The sequence below is a fragment of the Triturus cristatus genome, chromosome 2_1, assembly GCF_964204655.1.
Source record: "Triturus cristatus chromosome 2_1, aTriCri1.1, whole genome shotgun sequence".
Classification (NCBI taxonomy): Eukaryota; Metazoa; Chordata; class Amphibia; order Caudata; family Salamandridae; genus Triturus; species Triturus cristatus.
The window spans coordinates 907,748,888-907,762,742 of record NC_140581.1 but is presented as its reverse complement, the minus strand read 5'-3'; the positions used below and the strand labels follow the sequence as shown (position 1 = coordinate 907,762,742).

Here is a 13,855-nt window from a genome sequence, read left to right as displayed (position 1 = left end):
GGTTTCCAGAGTGTTTAAAAGTTTCTTAGAACATGCCATTGCGTGCATTCTGGCAGGCATACAATGGCATGGCTTAAGGGATTAGGGGGGGCCCCTGCAAAACAAGGAACCTTGCCCACCCCCCGCACCGCAGGGACTGCTGGGGCCTCCATCATGCCCCTGTTATTCTTATTACAGTCATATATATTTGTACAGGTTTTCGTTTATAGATGAATATAAACAAGGTTTAGCAAAGACAATGGAAATGGCTAATATGTGCCAGTGCATGGTTGCCGTACTTGCTCATGTCTGTGTTGGTATTCAATATCACAGTAAAGACAGACCGTTTGGCTTTGCCAATGCTTGTTTTCAATTGAATCACCACTGCCACACCGACCCAATTATGCATCTTTTGTGCATTGTACCACAATGTTATGTACTGATTTGATTGTATACACATTTAGTAAAATAATGGAAAGTAGGGGCCCGATTCACAGAACAAACAAGGCAAAATCCTAAACTTAGTACCATTTTGGTATTCACAGAATGCACTTACTACTTCTGGTATTCACAGAATGAACTTACTACTTTTGCGATTCACAGAATAAACTTACTACTTTTGCTATTCACAGAATGGATTTACGACTACTAACTTTACGTCCGCAGGAGGCGGAGCTTCCGGCCCGGAGGCGGAGCTTCCGGCCCGGAGGTGGGGATTCCGGCCAGTGGCGGAGATTTAGCCATGGCCAAAATCTCCACCTCTGGGCCGGAAGCTCCGCCTCCGGGCCGGAAGCCCCGCCTCCGGGCCAGAAGCTCCACCTCCGTGCCGGAATTTCCGGCCCGAGTGCGGATGTAAAGTTAGTAGTCGTAAATCCATTCTGTGAATAGCAAAAATAGTAAGTTTATTCTGTGAATCGCAAAAGTAGTAAATTCATTCTGTGAATACCAGAAGTAGTAAGTGCATTCTGTGAATACCAAAATGGTACTAAGTTTAGGATTTTGTCTTAAGTTTGTTCTGTGAATCGGGCCCTAGGATTCTGGCATTAGAATGAATGAATGGATGAATGAATGAATGAAGACATTTATAGAGCGCACAGCTACTCAACAAGAGTGTTCTGGCGCTAAAATGACTCAGACACTATAAACATTTCAAAGCAGATTACCCATCCTCACCATAGCCAGTTTTTCTCCATAACTGGTTGGGACACATTTTTGCCCTTTCTCTGCTGCCACTTCGCGAAGATCCGCTTTGTTTCCGACCATCATGATTGGGACATTGTCCTGAGTAACTTCCTGCCAGGAAAGTGTAAACAAAAGCATATTTAGACATTGAAGTGACAGTATGTTTATGTTCAGAATATAACAGGTGATTTATTTTCATAAACATTTTGCTGAAGTTTTCTTATTGTGAAACTGCTACTTTTTCGTGAGACAAGATGGAGGAAAGGAACAATATTGAGTTGCATTGATTTAAAGCCCTCTAGCTAGCTATCTTTGATAACCCAGTTAGGGCCTTCCATATCACCAATGAGCAGCCTCGGCACTGTCTTTTTGGGATTCTAGAAGGTTACGCTGTATTGGCATATAAACTGCACTATTAGAAGAAAACAACTCCATTAATGACCATCATATACTTTGGAATTGACAGAATGGCCTGCTGAGCAAGATGAAATGCAGACAAATTGATCAGAAACAATGTCAATGTTATTTGGAAGAAACAAATTGAAATCATGCCTGATTCTAGATGGCGGGGACCTCTGTACTTACAGTGAAGCTATCTGTTTGACGGCTCCACTGAAGACACTGAAATTTGCCGAACAACCTCTATGTGTGTAGCAGATGCTCAGTAAAAGTTTTAGATTTCCAGAAACCAACTCTAAAACCAGGAGTTTTTTCATGAAATTACAAAACAATGGATCTGAAGTGGTGAGATTTTTCTCCCTATGTGCTGCAGTCACTGTTAGAGCCCTCCGCCTGAGATCACCATGCCTCGCAAAACAGGCCCAGGTAGGAAAAGCGAGTGATGGTCACTCTATCCGCTTTTGCGGCCGTTTTCGGCCAAAAAGCGGCGATAATGTTATCGCTATATCAGCAAGGTCAAGCTATCGCGTGAAACCTTGCCTTAGTGCCTGAATTCCTAACGCCCATCTTTGCATCTCTAATGAGATGCAAAGTGGGCGTTCCTCCCCAGGATAACGGGAGAAATGTCGCTAAGCAACATTTCTCCTATTATCAAGCCTCACGCAAAGCAGCATAGCGACAAGAAAAGTAGCCATGAAAAGTGTGGCGTGAGGAAACTCCTAATATGTGGCACCACCAGCATATTAGGGGCCCCTAATCGCTGCACCACCGTCAGTAATTGTGGATCCCTGGCGGCAGCAGTGTTTCCATGGAGGTCTAACCGCCGCAGTACTAATGTGGCGGGGAGACCGACAGTCTGGTGGTCCGCGGATCACCGCCACGGGTTTGGCGGTGCACTGGACCACCGAACCCATTTTAAGGGCCTAAGTCTTTTGCCGATCATCTTTAGGATGACACTCTTTTATAGTGAGTCAACTAAAGTTATGATCTATAGATGTTTAGTAATTATAATTTTCTTGGAGAATTTGATTTATTTATTAAGGAGTTTTTTATAACACTACACATAACCTGAGACATGACAACAACGTTGAACTTACTAAAAACGCCTTCTTAAACATTTTGGTTTGCTTAGCTAGCACTTCATTTACAAAGTGAATTGAACCATAAAATAAGCAGAAATGGATAAACATTTACCAAACTCTCTTTTCCAAAACAAAATTTAAATAAATCCTAACATTTTAAAACTGTGTCTTCTCAAAATTCCTTGTCATGCAAATGTGTGGCTCTGTTCTTGATTATGCAAAGCCTGGGAATGAAAATATACTTAAATTGAATCGAATGTCTCCAATTGAGGCCATCATGATCACTACAAGAACAGTCTCAATTAATATTATGTGCACCTCATTTGCACTGATATTGTATCTAGCCAGTCAAAACTGTTCAATTGCTTCGGAATAATACTGCGTCTAACGCACACAACAAATTACTATTGTAAAAAAAGAGACACACTATTGTAATCTTTTAAAACACACCTGGACTCTGTAATATAAAATCCTCCCTCAAGTGACAGGTGCTTACCATCGCTCTATAGTCAGCCTCTCCTCCAGCCGCTGTCCAGGGGTAGTGCCTAAGATTCCAGGATTTGTTAATCACCTGATAAGCTCCCCTGTTGGAAGGGCATTCGCTCTACACAGAAGTGCTGCATACAACGTACACATTGGGTGGAAGCATATTTATTCTGATTGAATTATGTTTTATGCAGGGGTTTCCTATGCAGGTTAAAAACACAGGGACAAAAACAGAAAACAAAGTACGTTTTCTGACGAGACTTGATTGTATCAGCCTATACTCCCACAATTCTTCCTTTTTAGGTCTTGCCGGAGCCAGCGTGCTTGGGCTGCTCTGCGAGGCTTCTAGTAAGGGCTTCCAACTCCGAGCTCGTGCGTGTGTTTTGTTTTGTTTTTTATCTCAGGCTATTGGCCTTTGCGTGCGTCTTTCTAAGAAACATAGCACGCAATTGGCCATAGGCAGGTGCATGTCTCGCATTCTCTACAAACGTTAACTCCCCTGGCCTAGGGAGCTCGGGAGCGAGCAGCTGCGCGACCGGATGTCAGCTGCATTGTCATACATTTGTCATTAAGGCTGTTGACAGAGGATTCAGGCAACATTCTTAATTAAAAACCCTTTTTAATATCTGCGCATTAAAGCAACATAATTGGTCTGTACTGTGAGTTGGAGAAGCACTTTAAACTCAGGGCTCCTCATGATTACGAATCTATCTCAGTGTAAATGGGCCTTTCTTCACAGACAGGGGTTACTGTGGGGGGCGGGGCAGCCCTGGCACCAGGAAAATGTGCTGCCACCAACCCTGCAGTTAGTCAGCTCAGAATCAGAGCTCACACTACAGTCCCTTGTAGGGAGAGATGGAATGAAATAGTGACAGTGTTCACTAATATTGCACAAGGCTGCACTAGTCCCCTCGTGCACCTCTGTGTCGCGGCTGGTGTGAAGGTGGTACATTCAGCTCCGAATGAGAGCTCAGACTGCAGTCTCTTGTAGGGAGCGACAGAATGATGTAGTGACGGTGTTCACTATTATTGCACGAGGCTGCACTAGTCCCCTTGTGCACCTCTGTGTCGCGGCTGGTGTGAAGGTGGTACATTCAGCTCCGAATGAGAGCTCAGACTGCAGTCTCTTGTAGGGAGCGACAGAATGATGTAGTGACGGTGTTCACTATTATTGCACGAGGCTGCACTAGTTCCCTCGTGCACCTCTTTGTCGCGGCTGGTGTGAAGGTGGTACATTCAGCTCAGAATCAGAGCTCACATTGCAGTCTCTTGTAGGGAGCGATGGATTTCTTCTCCAAAAACCCCAGACTTCAAACAGCTCTCCAGCATCCCTCCCGCTCCCCATCCACTGCCTCTTGCTCCTTTCTACCTCCTGTCTCTGCGCCTCTTCTGTTATTTCTTAACCTTCACTTACTCACTCATTTCTTCTCCACCCTCCACTCTCTCGATGCGTTTGCCTTTATCTGCCTCTGGTGATGAGTCCTGTTATTCGTTCTCTCCCACTCACCGGCGTCGCCCCCTCCTCCTTGGACTCTCCCTTTACACCCTCGCCTCCAGCTCCCTGTGTTATTATTGTGGCCACCTGCACAGGGTGGGGGGAGGGCTCTCACTCTCGCATCCTCTCCAGCCTATGCTTGCTACCTCGCTTCACTATGTCCTATTACCCATTAATGCCTCCTCTCTTTTCTCCGAGTCTACCGCTCCTCTTTCACCCCTTCCTTTTCTTTTCACACCCCGCTATTCCTTTTCCTCCCCTTGATTCTCTTCCCCTTTCACCCCTCCCCATTCATTTCTCCCCATAAGCCACCCTCTTTCCCCCCTCTCCCCTTCTCATTGGCTCCTGTCATTCACCCACTTCTGCCCTAGCCCCCACCACCCAATGCATGACACATGTGAGGTACACTCCCTCTGTGTCCCCATCACCTCCCCCTCTTAGGTTTGCCTCCCAGTCCGGCACCACCACCGAAAGCGAGGCGCACCCACTCCCACAAACGTACATGGTCCCGTAACTGCTTGGAAAGTGCTTTGGAGCTACACGTCTGGCATGAAGTACTATACAAACGTACTCCTCCACGCTCTCTGTGCCCTCCATCCACCCCGTACCCTTGCCGGGAGGCAAGAGTGGGGTTTACTCCTCAAAGGACGAGGCACACCCCAGGCACACCCCAAACCTGACACAGAGGGCACCTTCTGGGTCCACGCACAGGCCTTGGTCGCAACAGAAGACGCCAAGACAAGGATGGGCAGGGAACAATGTGTATGGTGGCGAGTAAGGCTGTCATGGAGAAATCGCTTTTGCCTGCGATGTCCCATTGTACGTAGCATTCAGCGCGAGAAAGGCCTCAAATTGATGATATTGTCAACAGGTAAGAAACACACAGATGCCATGGTTCTATGACCACTGTCGTTAGGTGATCACTGTTCCTGCAGCTGTAGAAACTTTTGGATTTTATATGTATTTTTATTTTTTGAAGTTTTGCATAGAGCAAACTCGACCCTAAGGTATTGGAGCGCTTTACATGAGCATCAGCTATATTACACAAGTTTTTTTTTTGCACGGAAGGAATAATTGATTTGCCCAGAATTACATGATGTTTAAATGACTGTCGAGACTCAAACCCAGTTCCCCAGTTCCAGAGTCAGGAGATCTGGCTGTAACGCCACAATCCTCTCCTACACGCATAATGGGATTTGATCATCTGCAATGATTTGGTGTTTCTGTAAGTTTAGTGCTTTGCAGTGGGCATAGGAAACTCCCAAATAAATTATATAATGCTTGGAAGCCAGGGGTGTGGCAGAGCTGAGGGGAGTAAAATAGTGCTGGTATGGTAATGGGAAGTCTCTGAAGGTGGTAATCTAGGTGCTCACCCTCTTATGAGGTCTTGCTTAAAAAGCAAAGAGAAGGATCCTGGCAGACCTGAACTGGCATAGCGTTGTACATCCTAGGAGCATACCAGGTGAATGCTTTGGGCTTTGCTTTATCCTTTCTAGTGCAGTGATCCTCTTGCTGCGCATCATGCGTACTCCGCTTGAGAACGTAATCTGGGTTACTAAATACTAGATACGTTCTTCAGAGGAACGTGGAAGAAGCGACGTTTGGTAGGCACAGAAAATCCTTCATGCCACTGTATAATTACATGACCACTCGGTTTGTTGCCAATTGCTGTGTTGCTCCTTTATGTATAGTAAATACGCTCTCCTTACCGAAATCATGTCCACCCATTCCCGGACGTTTAGAAAGCTTTTCTCACAGGAAACATCATACAGCAGCAGGACTCCATCCGCTCGTCTAAAGTATGACTTTGCAATACTTCGAAATCTAGTAAGGAGGAAAAATGCATCCTTACACCAGTTGATAACGCATATTTCTTCTACGTACACTTTAGTACAGTTAGATTCATCATGTACAAAACATATTTCTTGTTCAGTAAGTGTTATATGTCTGGAAAACCTACCCAACTGTGACTCACATATTCATATAAGATAAGCATGTCTTTTAGGTCTTGCTACAGACAGCTTGATCTGTCAAAGGGACTACCTTCAACATCTTCTTGTAGGATTTTTCTATATTAATTGGGTTGCTGGTTTACGGGGTGGTGAAACCTACTCAAGCAGCAATCACAATTCTTGTCAGGGTGAAGCCACAAGCAAACCCCAAATTAACCTGTACTCCCGCTCTGGTAGTTTGGCGTAGAGCAGTTAGGCTTAACTTAAATGCAACATGTGAAGTATTTGTGCAACAGTTCGGACAGTAAAAATGAAAACACTACACAGAGAATCCCACACCAAATTAGAAAAAGAGAGTAGATTTAAAAAAAAAAAACAAGACCAAAACAACAAAAATCTAATCAGTAGATCCGGAGGTATATAATTGTAGAGATTTTATTGAAAATAGCACCAAAAGTGCTAAAGTGCTACTCATGGCTATCTGGTCATGCGAGACCTAGTAAAAGTTACAAGTTCAGGCTGACCACGATGAAGCGCTGGTCGGATACAGGGACCTGGTTTGTCCGGCTGAAAGTTACCTTCTCAGTCCTGTTCGTGGTGGAGGGGGCTGCGAAGAGCAGGGAAGCGTCACAGACGATTGCCAATGTAGCACGAAGAGCAGGCCTGGCATCGCGGATTGTCGTCACTATAGTACGAAGATCCTGTTGTCATTGTGAATGGTCGGTCTGGTGCTTCTCTATGCCGCTCTCTGCGAGCAGTAGATGCTGCAGTGCAAAGGGTTAGGCTGATGGCACTTTGCATTGGTGGGCTGTGCTAGTGACAAGATTTCAGTGCCAACAGGCCTGTTGGTAGTCACGAAGACCTAAGGGGCTCCACTTGGGGGTCAGGGGCTTGTTCCAAATGGATCTGAGTGATGGTTTAGGTGGTTGTGTGCCTGTAATGTTTCTGTTGCTCTGAACAAGAGGCAGGAGACAGACTAGTCCATGGAGTAACTCTGGGAGTCCTGGGTTCAGGTGGAGGGCCAATCCCTCTGGCTCAGACAGGAAGCCAGTAGGGCAGCAATCCATCAAGAGAGTAGGCAAGCAAGACAGTAGTCCAACAGGGCAGCAGTCCAGCAGAATGGCAGTCCTTTCAGAAGCACAGCAGTCTATCCTGGAAGAGTCTCCACAGGTCAGAAGTGTACTGAAGAGTTAGTGTCTGAGGTCCAATATTTATACCTGGTATCTTTCTTCTGAAAGATGGAAGCAGCTTCTAGAGGTTTCCCTTTTAAGTCTCCAGACAACCTGCCTTTCCTGTCCGGGCTGCAGACTAACAAAGGCAGTATGCAGCCCTATGAGTGGAGGCAGGACATAGCCTATTCAAGTGTGAGTTGGGTTGTGCCCAGATCCGCCCTCCCATCCTGCCAGTGATGGTCCATCCAGGCACACATATGCTCACTTTTGTGTGTGGCTGTCCAGGAGGAATACACAAAGCCCAACTGTCAGCTACACCCAGTCATGTGAACCCAGGGACAGGCTACAGGCACTAAATGGGTAAGGCCATGAAAATGCCAGATTTCTAAAAGGGCATTTTCAAAATTGTAATTTAAAATCTTAGTTTACCATGAGAGAGGATTTTTCACTTAATTTCCAAAGACTTCAAACATGAACTGGTTGACTGCTCCCCTTTGGAAATCATCATTTAATGAATTAAAGGTAGTAACGTAATTCCAATGTTATCCTATCTGAGAGGTAGGCCTTGCTGTAGTGACAAATAAAGGTAAGAATTTCTAACTACAGGAACATATACAACTTAAAAGTACATGTCCAACTTTTTTAATACACTGTGCCCTGCCCTGGGGGCTGCCCAAGGCCTACTCTAGGGGTGTCTTATATGTATGAAAAAGGAAGGTTTGGGCCTGGCAAAAGGTTTATTCTGCCAGGTCGAAATGGCAGTTTAAAACTGCACACACAGGCAGCAATGGCAGACTAGAGACATGCTTAATGCACTACTTAAGTGGGTGGCACAATCAGCGCGGCAGGCCCACAAGTAGCATTTGATTTATACACCCTGGACAAAGGTAGTGGAACTTTCCTAGGGACGTATAAATAAATTAAATATGGTAATTGGGTGTAAGCCAATTCCACCATGTTTTAGGGAGAGAGCACAAGCACTTTAGCACTTGTTAGTAGTGCTAAAGTGCACGGGGGCATATTCTCAAGGACATATCGGCAAGTTAACTGCACTTTATCGCAACCAAAGTTGCGATACATTTATCACCCCATTCACAAGCCGGTGCTAACAGCCCATAGCACCAGTTTACCCGCAATAGCAGCTGCAAAAAACATCACCACAGATGACCCCGGCAACTATCTCTAATGAGATGCAGAGTAGGCGTTCCCATGCAAAAAGCCGTGTCAACACAACACTGCAACATTCAAAACGACCAGCGACATCGGCGATAAGATCACAAAACATGCGATAAGGCACATTAGCAGCAGGGAATTAACACCTACTCTGACCTGGTGTAAAGTCTGACGGCAGCCGGCACCAGAAAAGGGAGTCCAGTTCACAGCCACACCTGAAGGACAGCAGATGCCATGGAGCTACTGATCATGCAGCTCGGAGCTTCAACAGGCCCACAACACCCACAGCCACCACCCCCAGGACCGCCACCACCCCCCGCGCCCACGCACCATCCCCCCAGACCACCAGAGAGGCAGCGCAGACACAGACCGTGGACCTTCAGGAAACACCAGCCTCACAGACTTAACACCAGAGAATGTCATTGCCCACTACAGGCTCAAAAGGACAACCATCCTCTGCATCCTGACCATCACTGCCCACAGGCTGACTGTACCAATACAGCGGACAACCAACATTCCTCCGCAGACAAAGCTGCTGGCTGTGCTTCACCTGTAGGCCTCTGGTACCTTCCAACCAACAACCGCCAGAGTAGGAGGAGTCTCACAGCCAGCCCTATCCAAGTTCCTCACACCTGTCTTGGATGCCATCATCAGCTTGGTACCCCAGTACCTATACTTCCCCCACACTGTGCAGGAACAGCTGGAGACCAAGCAAGGCTTCTACGCCATAGCTGGATTCCCGCACATGTTGGCGGCAATAGACTGCACACATGTCCTACTTGTGCCCCCTGCCGACACTGCACACAATTACCGCAACAGAAAGCACACGCATTCCATCAATGTGCAGGCAATAGTGGACCGCCGGGGACTCTTCACCGATGTCGTCGTCAACTACCCAGGCAATGTGCATGATTCATACATCTTCCGACAGTCCATCGTCAACCGGCGCTTCCAGGATGGCACCTACGGAAATGCACTGCTCGTTGGTAAGTACCAAATGAGCACACCACACACATCAACTCCACAATCATACAACTCACAACTCTGGGAATGCACATGTTACAAACCCACATTCAACATGCCAAACAACATGCCCACCCACCAGACACGACAGCACAACTTACCGTGGGAACCTGGCCTAGCCATGTACATGAGCCATCAACAGCATGGCACCTCAGGCACACATTAGCAGAAAGTGGGAAGAGGAGGGAACCAGGCATGTGCGAAGGAGGTGATGTGACTGATGACTGAGACTGCACACAATGCCAATTGTGGCGCGGATGTGTTGGGCAGACTGCAGTATGTAGACCACACACATATCCATGTCGACATACACCACTGGTGTTTGGTGTATTGGACAGTGGATGCAATCATGTCACCCCAGCCAGTGGGGAAGATCAAGGAAATATAGCTTGTTACATCCCCCCCTGTAAGCGTGAGAGGAGTCGGCTGGCCCGGCGTATGCCGGATCAGCATATGGTTGTGAATAAATAGCACATAGCCCTGGGGATGGTCCTCTTCCGGAATGCCCAACGTCCCTGCCAGGGAGGTGCCTCTCATCCCGCCACGAGGCCTACGCTGTGAGCGGTGTTGCCTGGGATCCTGTGCGCCTGTTGCACCCCGAGCCGAAGGTCCCCGAAGCCATCATGGCTACCCCTGAATATCCAGGCATCACTGCCCACCTGTCGACACCGGCGTGTGTCAAAGAGTGCCCATCACGTGCCGGTGCAAGCTCCAAGCCCGAGGCCCCCGACCTTGGCAGACTCCTCGGACCATCACGGCCTCCGCAACACAGGTGCGTGGAACTCCTTTCCAGTTGACGTACTCCACCGGCATACACTGGGGACAAGTAGGACACACATTCGGAACTGAGTCTTGATTACACCATGGCAGAGTACATGATTTAAGGCTGAGTTCATGTCACTATACTCCCTTCGATGTGGTGCCACAAAGAACTGTGCATAGGACTCCCACCAAACATGTCTGTGGGCCATTGCTGACTCCGGCCTTTGGCCTGCACTGCGGTCCTGCAGGCCTCACACCAATCTAATGCAGTCAGTCACAGGCAGGACACGGCCTCCTCGCCGGCTGCACACCCGCTCAGCTCTGGTGCCACTACCTATGTCAGCCACAAATCTAATACAAATGCCATTCCAACGTCGTGTGCGAGAGATCCAGGAGGAGATGGGTGGACAGCGGTTGGCCCGCGGTGACCGGCTGCCTCTGGCCGACACTGCGGCCAACTAGGTCACACTTTTGGAACTGAGTCTTGATTTCTTTATGGCACTGTTTATGTCACAGTACGCAAGGAGAGGAGTAAGAGGAAGACGCGCTTCAGTCTGCAGGAGAAAAGGCTCACCTATACGGAGGTGATGGGACACTACCAACAACTGCACTGGTGCCACTGACTCTGTGCAGCACATGCCTACCAGACGTGGCTGTGGGTCCCTACTGACCGCTGCCTCCGGCACACACTGCGGTGGAGTAGGTCACACAATCTGAACTGAGTCTTGCTCTCTACATAGCAGAGTCCATGTCATTGTACAGGCCTCATCTCAGACTGCGTCCCCTTCCAGCTCTGGTGCCACTAAGTATGTGCCCTGAAATTCATGGGCAATCTCTGTTTGGACATCGGTGGCGTCTGAGCCCATGGGCTGGAGGCTGTCTTCATCTACATGTAGCTGATACTGACAAGGTGGAAAAGTGGGGTCTGTCGCATTCAACTCCACCATCTGCTTGTTTCTGCTTGCTTCTGCTTACTTCTGCCCTCTGCATCATGCCCTGGAAGGACACCTTCCACTGTCCTCTGCAACCCTCCGTGAAATTCCCCTTGGACATCGATGAGTACACGTTCAGCTCGAGTGGCACTACCTCAGTGCACCGCAAGTCACTGTCCCATTGTGGTGTGCCTGTGATGGCCGCTGTGCATCCGGGGCCACAAACGTTGTGCTGGTCAAGTCAGGGACCTATGATGTTCGTACCTTGTACTGCTGATTGTCTGCTCACTGTTCTGGTCTTTGCCAGAACTAACCAACCCCTGAGTGGTGGCTTACACTACCCAAAACCCATCCAGCACAGGCGTCACTGGAGATGTGACTCTAGCAATAAAAGGGGCCGGGTGCATGTGCCCGTGGCCAGTCCCACAAACTCACTCAGTGTGTCCGTGTGGACATCATGTATGCATGAGGGACCAGGGACATTCCACATTAGATTGTGCTGTGTACAGCATGCGCAACCATGTCACCACAGTCAGTGGTGTAGACCTGGGACATGTAACCGTGTCGTATCTCCATGTGAGCGTAAGCGGGGTGGACAGGCGCACGACAGTTCTGCGTAGGGGTGTAGCTCCTCCACACGTGGATCTGGGTGTGGTTCAGTGTAGGCCTTGCCGAGGATGTGGCTGATGCATGTGTCTCTGTTGTAGTGTCTGCACCTCCCCGTCACGCAATCGACAATGTTGCCATGTGGCATGCCCCCGGTGTGCGTGCTCGGCCGAAGGGGTACATGGGGGAGGGCATGCCCGCTCGGGGTCAGGGATCACACATGCCAACTGTTGTGTGTGTCACTATTATCGCAGCATGAGCCAAAGATGTACCCTCAACTGCACGTCGGGTTCATCCAGGCAGGTGCTCTACATTTTTGTCAGCCCTGTCCTTGCAATGGGCCGACACACACGTGGCCAGCCACATTCTGCGCAGCATCATCACTGTGTCATATTCAGGCTTGTGGACATGCGCAGACAGGCATTACAATGGTGTGCCGTAGGGGTGCATGTGATGCAATCACGCTGCGCACAATAGTGAATGTGCTCAGGGGGGAGGTGCAGCAGTTAGGCTACGTAATACACAGTGATGTCGCTCATTTGCAACATGCAGTACATGTCATACAGGAATCGCTAAGTCACACATTTCACACACCAATGAACCAGTGAGACTGCTAGCACATCATGCAGTACGTAGTCTTGACTCATGTCTCTCTGCACTGTCACAGGTGACCAAGGATATGCACTCTGCGCTTGGATGATGACTCCCCTCGGAGCCCCAAACACACAGGCCCAGAGGCAGTACAATTTGGCCCACAAACCCACCAGGGGCATCATGGAGTGCACATTTGGCGTGTTGAAGTCACGTTTCAGGTGCCTAGACGTCACAGGCGGAAAGCTCCTGTACAGCCCAGGCCTCGTGTGCAAGATGATCGTTGCATGTTGTGTGTTGCACAACATATGTGTACGCAGCAGAGCCAAATTTGATACGAGTGCTAGATGCACAGGAAGATGATGATGAAGATGAGGCAGATGGACCACACCCCATTGCAGCCGCAGCAGGAATAGCCCGTAGGGACTACATCATTGACAATTTCTTTTCCGGTTGACGTCACATTGTGTGGGTCCTTAGCAGTAACGGCACGTATGTTGACTGACCACAGGCACAGCATGTGCTAATAAATGCATTTGAAAACACATTCCGTGCATGCATGTCACTCATCTGTACAGGCACTTCACTCAGACAAGTGTGGGTGCGACTGGTTGTGCTGACAATTTTGGAATTTGTTAATGGATGGTGGGTGTCTCACCTCTGTGCAGTGAGGCTGTTTAGGGTGTCACGTATTCGAACTGCCAGTTCTCTGTGTCACAGTTGTTATGGTATCCCACTCTTTAGCGTTTCACATGTGTCCCAATTCATTCCATTTTGGCTGTCATTTGAGGCCTACAAGTGACAACAGGGCTTTTTTTGGGCTCTGATATGTGCCATCAAACTTGAGAGGGTTGCACTCCGATTCTTCTGAATGTTTATCACCTTGTTTAACCACACTGTTACAATAAACTGCTTTCAACGAACGTTGCTTTATTACGTATTCTTTGAAGAGGTTCGGATGGCCCACTGGGATATGAGAAAAGTTGGAAATTGCATTTCCTCGCATGGAATGATGAATGTC

The 13,855-nt window shown here is 48.2% G+C and overlaps 1 protein-coding gene across 1 annotated transcript in view; it reads right to left on the bottom strand.

Annotated features, from left to right (window-relative positions):
• RASEF (RAS and EF-hand domain containing) overlaps positions 1 to 13,855 on the bottom strand; it is a 298,021-nt gene that overhangs the window by 20,344 nt on the left and 263,822 nt on the right. The window contains exons 14-15 of the mRNA XM_085633180.1: positions 6,333 to 6,447; positions 1,153 to 1,272 (exon numbers count right to left, since the gene is read on the bottom strand). Of these exons, the coding sequence (XP_085489306.1) occupies positions 1,153 to 1,272; positions 6,333 to 6,447 (235 nt within the window). The remainder of the gene's footprint in view (positions 1 to 1,152; positions 1,273 to 6,332; positions 6,448 to 13,855) is intronic.